This window comes from Colius striatus, chromosome 18 (assembly GCF_028858725.1).
Source record: "Colius striatus isolate bColStr4 chromosome 18, bColStr4.1.hap1, whole genome shotgun sequence".
NCBI lineage: Eukaryota > Metazoa > Chordata > Aves > Coliiformes > Coliidae > Colius > Colius striatus.
The window spans coordinates 10,003,585-10,013,031 of NC_084776.1; the positions used below are offsets into that span (position 1 = coordinate 10,003,585).

General features: G+C 62.7%; 1 protein-coding gene across 2 annotated transcripts; it reads left to right on the top strand.

Annotated features, from left to right (window-relative positions):
- The first annotated feature begins 2,595 nt into the window (after positions 1–2,595).
- UBALD2 (UBA like domain containing 2) lies at positions 2,596–7,531 on the top strand. 2 transcript variants are annotated; one of them, XM_062011060.1, is made up of 3 exons: positions 2,602–2,882; positions 3,435–3,497; positions 6,430–7,531. In XM_062011060.1, the coding sequence occupies exons 1-3, from the start codon at positions 2,763–2,765 to the stop codon at positions 6,745–6,747; spliced, it is 501 nt and encodes a 166-aa protein (XP_061867044.1). In that variant the 5' UTR covers positions 2,602–2,762; the 3' UTR covers positions 6,748–7,531. The 2 variants fall into 2 exon arrangements, with proteins under 2 accessions (XP_061867045.1, XP_061867044.1); XM_062011061.1 differs by lacking the exon at positions 3,435–3,497 and having other exon boundaries at positions 2,596–2,882.
- Positions 7,532–9,447: the final 1,916 nt, after the last annotated feature.

Genomic DNA, 9,447 nt, shown 5'->3' on the forward strand with positions numbered 1-9,447 from the left:
AGACAATAATTCAAAGTTATCCCCGTGCAGATCCATAACCCAGCAGGCATTCCAGGCAGAGCTGCTGTGTGCACACACAGCTCGCAGGGAGGTGGGTTTATTTCCCCAGCCCTTACTGCAGCACAGGGTTTTGTAGGCCAGTGCTGCAGCAGAGGGCGGGAACACAGGCAGGAGCTGGGTGACAACACAGCTTCGAGGGCAGGTTCCCTCCCAGGCCTGCCTGGGCACGGCCATGCCAGGCTCCAGCACGTGGAGAGCCAGGAGGAAGCCCAGCAGGGCTGAGCCAGCAGGGCTGTGGGGAAGGGGAGTTCAATGCACAGAGAAAAAGCAACGTTTAACCCCCAAACACAGCTGCTGCCGGGCAAGATGAGTCCCAAGTGCTCGTGCTGCCCAGGTGTGGGATGTGCTGAGGGGGGTTGGCAGCAAAGGGGATCCTGCTCCTGCCTCCTGTGCCTGGAGGGAAACAGGCAGGGGAGGGTGCAGCAGATTGCTGGAAGGTGAAACAGGAGCACAAGTGGCTCTCATTTGTCAAGCAAATGTTTGTCATGTACCCAGTATTCCCAGTCCACTCCCAGTTCCTCCAGCAATCGCTGGCACAGGCTGCAGAGCCACCACCTCACCCCTGGGCTGGCTCTGATCCCAGCCCTGCACAATCCCAAGGGGACTGAGGGCCCTTTGTCAGCTGGTGCTGAGCCCAGAGCGGCGGTGCTGCATCACCTTCCCCCTGGGCTGGATCCCAGCACAGCTCCTGGAGGGTGCAGCAGGGTGCTGGGGGCCCAGTCCCTGCCCAGAGAGCGAGCCCATGGGTGGCAGGGCATGCTGGCTGGGGAGGTGGGATAGCACCTCTGGCAGGATCAGGCCGGGGAAGGCTGGGTGTGAATCCTGCCTGTGCTGCAAATCCTGCCCCAAAAAGGGGCTTCTCCCACCAGCTGGTTGGCAGGGTGGCAAAGGCTGAGGTACTGGCAGCGGGCTTGTGGCTGTGCCAGGCTGGGCACAGAGTTCAATTCCCAGGGCCTAAAGTCCTTCCTGCTCTTCCCAATGTGACAAAGGCTGTGTGTTCCCACAGCCCCAGACAGCCGCTGCCTGCGTGAGCCCCGCGGCTCTGTGAGAGCTCAGAGCAGCGTTTCCCTGGGTGTTGAGGCAGGCACTGCCCCAGGCCGGCTGCTCACTGCTTTGCCAACTCAGCTAGAAGCTGTGCATGCAAGAGGGAAATCCCCAGCGCTCTCCCAGGCTCTGTGTAAAGAGGCTGTGTGCTGGAGGCAGGTGGGTTTGGGCTCCTGGCCACTCCCAGAACTGTTCCTCTCACACCTCCACCCACCTCAGGGGTGGTTTTGTCCCAGGAGGATGAAGCAGCCAAAACCTCATGTGGGCAAGCAGGACCCTCTGTTACCCATCACTGCATCCTGGTGAGTGGGATCTCCCCTGAGCACCCCAGGGTAGCTCTCAGCCCCAGGAAACCCGCATGTGGTGCTGGGTGGCCAAGGTGGCTGGGCTTGAGGGAGCACCACATGCTGCTGCACCCCACTTCCATGGGACCACCCAGCCCTCACAGGAGCCCCACAGGGGCAATTGGCTGCAGATGCTGCTTCCAAAGCCTCAGTCCCTCACCCTCTGCCACTGGCCAAATCTCTGTTTAGTTCCACTTATTTTGATACCATCCATCTTGCAAAGCCCCTGGCTTATCTCTTTGGGTTTTAAATGCCACTTTTGCATTTTTAATTAAACGTTTCCAGGTGTCCATTGCCCCAGTCCCACTCAGTCCCTGAAGCCATTGGGGGAAGCTCACCCTCGCAGGCTGTGGCTGAAGCTCGGAGTCACCAGGATGATAAAGGTGGCAGTGCTATCCTGGAGTACTCTGTCCAAGTCTGGGCTCTCCAGCTGCAGAGAGACAGGGAACTGCTGGAGGGAGGCCAATGCAGGGCTATAGAGATGAGCAGGGACTGGAGCATCTTCCTTGTGGGAAAGGCTGCGGGACCTGGGGCTGTTCAGCCTGGAGGAGACTGAGGGGGGAGCTCATTAATGCTTACAGGTCCCTAAAGGGTGCGTGTCAGGAGGATGGGGCAGTTTTTTCTCTTCTCTCAAGCGACAGGACAAGGGGTGATGGCCATGAGCTGGATCACAAACAGCTCCAGTGAAACATGAGGAGAAAGTCCTTTGGTGTGGGGTGAGGGAGCCCTGGCCCAGGCTGCCCAGGGAGGGTGTGGAGGCTCCTTCTAGGGAGGTTCCCAACCCTGCCTGGACACGTTGCTGTGCCCCTGATGGAGGGGACCCTGCTGCAGCAGGGGCTGGGCTGGGTGAGCTCTGCAGGGCCGCTCCAGCCCCTGCGGTTCCCGAGGCGGCCGCGCTGGGGCCCGCGCCCGGGCTGAGGCGGCTCCTGCCCCGCTCCAGGCCCCGCCTCAGCGCCCGTGACGTCACCAGCGCCCGCGACCCCCCCCCCGCCACAGCGCAGCCAATCAGCGGCCGCGCCGCTGCCGCTGCCGGCCGCCCCGCCCCCCGAGGCCCAGCGCCCAATGGCGGCGCGGCCCGCAGCCAAAACACAAGCGCGGGCCAATGGGGAGGCGGCGGGGCGGGGCGCGGCGCGGGGGCAGCTGGAAGATTCGAACCGAACGCCCGTGGGGGCGGGCGGCGCGGCGGCGGCCAATCAGCGCGCTGGGAACGGCGCCTCCCGGTGCGATCCCCCCCCGCGCCCGGCCCGGGCCCCCCCTGCGGCGCCCCCCGGTGTCGGCGCGGCGCGGGGCGCGCGCTGCGGGGCCGGCCCCGCCATGTCCGTGAACATGGAGGAGCTGCGGCACCAGGTGATGATCAACCAGTTCGTGCTGGCGGCCGGCTGCGCCGCCGACCAGGCCAAGCAGCTGCTGCAGGCGGCCCACTGGCAGTTCGAGGTACGGGACGGGGCCCGGAACCGCCCCCGCGCCCCCTCCCCAAACCGGCGCACCGTCCGTCCTCGCCGCCCCGGAGCCGGCCGCCACCCCCCTGCCCGCAGAGCCGCGGAGCGGCGGGGGACGGCGTGCGGGGGAAAGGCCGGCCCAGCTGCGGCCCAGCGACACGCGCGGCCCGGCCACGGCCCCCCCCAGCAGCCGCGCGGGGGCGGGAGCAGGGGAAGGGGCTCCGAGCTCCCCCCGGGGCTATTTATAGCGGGGCCGTAACCCGAGCGGCGGCTCGGCGCCCGGCGGCGGGGGGGCGGCTTCCCCCCAGCTGGGGCCGCGGGGGGAGGGGACCCCACGTAAACAAAGCGGGGAACCCACGCGTGACGGGGATACGATCCCGAGCGGGCCGGGTGAAGGGCAGCAGCGGCCTGCCCCGACCCGTGGGGCCGGCGGGGCGGGGGTCCCCAGGGTGGTCCCAGGGGGCTGCGGGGCAGGCGGGGGGGGGAAGCCGTGTTTTCCTCCCCCATTTGTCTCGAGTGGGTCGGGGCTGATGGCGTGTCCCCACAGACGGCCCTGAGCGCCTTCTTCCAGGAGACCAATATTCCCAGCAGCCACCACCCCCCGCAGATGGTAAGTGGGACCCTCTCTCCCCTCTCCACACCCCCACCCGCCCATCCCCTCCCCAACCCCAACACCCTCCAAACCGCCTTTAAACCCACCTCAGCAGCTGCCAGCCACCCCCTCCCCCTCCCTCACAACCCCCCCTTTAGCTCAGGACCCCCCAGGTGCCCCCCGGCGGGGTGTGCAGCCCCCCGGGCCGCCAGCTCCCCGCCAGCCATGTTGCCGTGCGCCCGGAGGAACCCGGAGCCGCCGAATGTAAACACGAGCTAAAATGTCTGCCAGGAAATAGTTTGTCTGGGCAGGCACCGAGCTGGGAGCTGGGCTCCCCGGGACACGGGGGGGTCACTGCTGCCCCCCCTGCCCCAAAGCCCACTTGACCTTGGCCGAGGGGAGGAAGTTCTTGCTCTGCAGGTGGGAGGGGGGGAGTCGGGAGGGGTTATTTTACATCTCTGTCTTTTCCTGTTGAGGGAACTCGCTGGTGCCGAGTGTGGGGGAGGGAGTGGGGCTGGGCTTGGCCCATTTAGGGGGGTTTATTCCTCCCCTTCTGCCCTCAGGAAGTCACCAGCCAGCCCGGCACCAAGTGCTGGCTCCTGCACAAAGTCCTTGTGCCGTCTGGCTCCCACTGAAACCCCTGTTTGTTTTCATTCCTCCTCACCCTGCACGTTTTCTCGCTGCCTCAGGGACCTCCTGAAGGGTCACCTGGAGAAAAAACCCCTTTTCTGAGAGGAGAGGGGCTGGAGGTCAGGTGGGAGCTGCAGGGAGTGGGATGGGAAGCGGCTCTGATGGGACTCATCCTGCTCCCTGGGCCCGGGGCTCAGCAGGACCCTTCCCCTTGGTGTCTTCTACTACCATGTGCTCCGTAGTGAAACAAAACGCTTCTCCTTCTCCCCAGATATTCTCACCCCGCATTTATGACACTTTTCTTGCTGCTGCCCCCACACACACCTCCCCAAATCCAGATCTCTGCAGCTGGAGATGCTGGGCAGCCCTTACCCCTGGGCTGGGGGACACCAGGGGCTTTACTCTCGGGTTCTATTTCTTCCTCAAACAGCAGAGAACAAAGCTGTGAGTGCACTGGGGTCCTGGGGTGGTTATTGCCTTCACCCCAGAGGAAGAGGGTGCTCCCCACACTCAGCACCCCCACCGCACAGGCCTGGGTTGTGAGAAAGGGGCTCCTGGAGCCAGGTCAGCCCCGCAGCAGGTGGAACTGACCCCCCACAGCTGAGTGGCTTCTGGGGGTGAGGTGGTGGAGGAGGAGGAGGGCAGGAATGACATGGCAGCCCTTATTTTTGGTGTGAAACCCCTTTGGCTGTGTCCCCCTCCAGCATCACCCCCAGGGCTGCTGGGGGGGTGAGGCTGTGCTGGGGGGTGGGTTTTGCAGAACACCAGTCACTTGGAGGTTGGTTTTTTTTTGCAACAAGTGGCTTCTCAGATACTGCCACATTGCTATGCTGTAAAAAGGAACCTCCCAAAGCCTGGCTTGCTCCTGCTCTCAGGTGAGCTCTGAGCTGAGCTCTCAGTGTGTGCACAGAGGAACATCCCCAGCTCCCCACAAACCTGCTTGGTGATGGCATGTTTGGGGTGTGCCAGCTCTCCACGCTGCTGGAGCTCATCCCTACCCCTCCAGCACGGCTCTGAGGGGTGCTGCTGCCCCCAGGCTGGGGAGCATCCCACAGCCAGCAAAGCCAGGGGTGGGCAGCACCCATGTCCTGCCTTGCCCCTCTTCCCCTCCTGAGAGTGGCCAGGAAGGGGAGGGGGAGGAACCTCAAAGGATTTGGGATCTTGTGTATGCTGGGGCTGCTGGATCTGGGGATGAGCCCTGGCAAGGGGGATGTACAGCAGCTCTTCTCCAGGAGCAGCGTTCCCCCAATCCCCCATCCATCCACCCCCAGGGCTGAGGGCAGCAGATGCTGCTCAGTTGCAGCTCCATGAGGGCAACAGGCATTTGGGGCAGATTCCCCTTGGCCACACTCCCCCCCCATTCCAGCACACCCCCACTACACCCCATCCATCGCCCCATGCCCCCTGTGCAGCCTCAGGGGGATGTTGCTCGGTGGATTTGGGGTGGGAAGTGCCCCCAAGACCCCGAGTTGCCCCCCCAATACCAGGATGCACAAGGTGTTGCTATTCTCAGCCCCTGTGTGTGTTCAGAACAGCCAACAGCCTCCGAAAAGGGGAGCCAGGGGCATTGGGGCAGGTGCCCACCCTGTTTTGCACTGTTGGGGTGAAGCCAACCCCCCCTAACCCCTTTGCATGGGGGCTCTGTCACCCCCATTCTCAGAGCACAGCAAGTTGCTGGCTGACTTGGGGCTCTGGGTGCTCCCAGCCCCATTGCAGACCCACGTTCTCCCCCCTCAGTGAGACTGGCAGCAGCAAGGGCTGGATTTGGCCTGGCTGGGTGGGAGGGGGGCACTAAATTTAGCCATGTACACAAAAGGCAGGGGCTGTACCAGGAACTGCCTGGGGCCCAGCCACCACCTCCTGTCCCAGGGGACACTGCCTGCCTCCTACTCCCTCTGCCCTAATGGGGTGTGACATGAGTGGGCTCCTGCAGGGCCAGGTGGGTCCCCAGCACCCTCCACACTGATCCTGCTAGACCCTGGACGGGGACCCAGCCCCGTCCCTGCTGCTCCTCTCCAAGGGGCAGCTGCCAACAGAGCTGTGTGTCCCCTCCCCAAAATGTGTCTTATCCCAGGGCTCCAAGCACCTTGGCTAGTCCAAAATGTCCTTCCTACAGAGGGCTGGAGACCCTCCCCGGGCCCCCCCCACACCTTTGGGGGAGCTCCCTGGACCCTTGAGGGCTGCACAGCAGTGCTGGGGACCCCAGGCCCAGCCAGACCCTGGGTGTGGGGTGAAGCCAGGATCCCCAGCAATGGGACCCCCAAAAGCATCCTCAGCTGATCTGACAGCCCCTTCTCTCCTCTCCCCTCCCTCCCCACAGATGTGCACCCCCAGCAACACGCCGGCCACGCCGCCCAACTTCCCGGACGCCCTGGCCATGTTCTCCAAGCTGCGGACGTCCGAGAGCCTGCAGAGCAGCAACAGCCCCATCACCTCCATGGCCTGTTCCCCCCCCGGCAGCTTCAGCCCCTTCTGGGCCTCCTCTCCCCCCAGCCACCAGCCCTCCTGGCTGCCCCCCTCCTCCCCCACCGCCCACGGCCTCCACCACCACCACCTGCACCAGCCCGCCTGGCCCCCGGCGCCCCCGGCCCCCGCCCCCCCACAGAAAGCCGTGGCCACCATGGATGGGCAGAGATAAGGCTGGGATGGCAGGGGGGGCTGGGCCAGGGCGCTGGGAGCAGGGGCTCCCTCAGAAACGCACTGGAGGCATTTTCTAGGTTTTATTATTATTTGGGGGGGTGGGGTGGGGGGCACCAGCCCAGGGGAGCCGCTGCAGGAGTCACCAGCTGGTCCTTTCTCCCTCCAAACCCCCCCTTTTTTAAAAAGAAATATATAATATATAAATGTATGTAATGTATATAAACCCAGAGACAGGAGCAGCAGCACAGAGCTGGCTGCTGGCTGGCAGGTGAGGGGGGTCCCTATGGTTCCCCTCCCACCCCTGTGCAGCAGGGCAGGAGAGGGGAAAGGGGGAGCAAATAAAAAGGCAGGAGGTGGCTGTCAGCAGCCCAGCTCAGGGCACAGAGCCACTGCCCACCACCCTCCCCAGCTCTGGAGCTGCTGGGCTCACGTTGCAGCACCCAAGAGCAAACGGTGCCTCTCCTCAGGCTTCCCAAATTCAGCCCAGCTTGCACAGACTCACCCCCCACCCCCAGCCCTGTCCTCCCTCCCTCAGGACCCCTCGTGGGGGGTTAATCAAGGTGACACCCCCCATGTCCCGGTGCCCCACTGGCCACGGCCTTTCCCTGGGGGTGCTGGGGGGGTTTTTAGTTTTCAAATCAATGTTGCTTAAAAAAAAGTAAAGGAAAACAAACACAAAAAAAAAAAGAGGAAAAGAAAATCCCACAAAAACAGGTGGAAGGTTTTGTATTAATTTAAAAAGAATAATAATTAAAAACACATTAAAAATCACTTTTTTAACAGCAGCTGTCTCTGCCTCTTCTCTTTGCCCTGGGTGGCCCCCCCCAGGGACTGCCATCAGCCCCCAAAGAGGAGATTGGGGGGGGGGAGGCCTTGTGGGGCCTGTGCCCACCCAGTGAGGACCCCCTGTGTGTGGGGGGTGCAGCCAAAACCCCACCATGGAGCCTCCTGAAATGTCCCCCCCAGCCCCTACCTGTGCCATGAATGAGCCCCCCCCAGGCCTCAGCACTGCTGGCTGGCCCCATCCCACCCCTCACAGCACAGGGCAGCTCCTGTGCTGGGGGGAGACCCCACACATATCCCCCCACTGCACAGACCAGCCTGAGGATGGGGGGCTCACTGCCCTTGTGTCCCCCCCCACAGGCAGGGCAGAGCTCTGGGCCCCGGCCTCCCACCCTGCTCATTGCCACACCACTGATGGCTTGAAGCACCCCACAGGCCTCGGGTTAGTGCTTAAACACCCAAATTAAGCTAAACTCCCCCCCCCATTGGCACACTACTCACAGGACGGCTGGGGATGGCAGCAGCTGAGGCGCCAGCGAGGGCCAGGGCTCAGGGCAGAGGTGAAGCGTCCCCAGGGGATGGGGAGACCCCAGGGACAGCCCCAGCACAGCACAAGCACCAAGGGAGAAACCCCTGGGGCTGCTCCACTGCAGCAGCACAGGCAGCCCCTGAGGAGGAGGCTGTGGGGCAGCTGGGACACAGCAGCACAGAGGCTGGGAGAGGGGCTGAGCTGAGGGAGGGGTGAGCATTAAAGGAACCATTCTCAGCTCAGTTATGGCCTGCAGCTGCCAAATGGTCCCAGGTGTGTGTGTTTGGGGGGGAGGATGGTGATGGGTGTTTTCAAACCTGACCTCGATTTCGGGAGAAGATCCAATGGCATCCTGGGCTGGATTAGAAGGGTTGTGGGCAGTAGGTCAGGGAGGTTCTGCTCCCCCTCTGCTCTGCCCTTGTGAGACAGAATCTGGAATATTGTGTCCAGTTCTGGCCCCTCAGTTGCAGAAGGACAGGGAACTGCTGCAGAGAGTTCAGCGAAGGGCCACAGAGATGAGGCTTAGGGAGCTGGGGCTCTGCAGCTTGGAGGAGACTGAGGGGTGACATTAATGTTACAAATACACAAAGGATGGGTGTGAGGAGGCTGGAGCCAGGCTGTTCTCAGTGATGGCAAATGATGGGGACAAGGGGCAACAGGTAAAAACTGCGACATGAGATGTTCCCCCTCACCCAGGACTAACGCCACATGCAGGACATAGGTGAGCTGGGGCTGGTTCCTTTAGTACTCACCCCTCCCTCAGCTCAGCCCCTCTCCCACAGGACAAGGGGTGATGGCCATGAGCTGGAACACAACCAGTTCCACTGAAACACCAGGAGAAAGTCCTTTGGTGTGAGGTGAGGGAGCCCTGGCCCAGGCTGCCCAGGGAGGGTGTGAAGGCTCCTCAGGAGGTTTCCAAACCCACCTGGACACTTTGCTGTGCCCCTCATGGACCTGCTTTAGCAGAGCCTTGGGCTGGGTGAGCTCTGCAGGGCCCTTCCCACCCCCACCACTCTGGGATTCTGGGGGTTGTGGTTTTGCCCAGCCAGGAAAAGGAAAAGGGGATCGGAGGCAAAGAGCCTGTGAAGGCTGAAATAACAGCAGTTTAATCAAACAGAACAAGGAACAGTTATAAAACTCAGTGAGGGAATACATAAAAAACACTGGTTAAGTGACACAGTCACTCACCAGCCAGGACCCAACCCCAACCCACCACCCTGGACCCCAACCCCAGCAGAGCTCCTTCAAGACAGCTCCCCAGCTCCAGCCTGGGCACGACAGCAGGATGGGATCCAGAACCTGCCAGCCTGTGTCAGATGCCCAGGCTGGACCCCTTCCTGCTTCACCAGTTGAAAGGGTCCAAAGGGAGACTCAGAGACCTGCTGA

Excerpts from the sequence above, each read along its gene's own strand:
- UBALD2 (XM_062011060.1), top strand. The coding sequence starts at position 2,763 with ATGTCCGTGAACATGGAGGAGCTGCGGCACCAGGTGATGATCAACCAG. Across the intron at positions 2,883-3,434 it reads CGGCCCACTGGCAGTTCGAG|ACGGCCCTGAGCGCCTTCTT; the intron begins GTACGGGACGGG and ends GTGTCCCCACAG. Across the intron at positions 3,498-6,429 it reads GCCACCACCCCCCGCAGATG|ATGTGCACCCCCAGCAACAC; the intron begins GTAAGTGGGACC and ends CCCTCCCCACAG.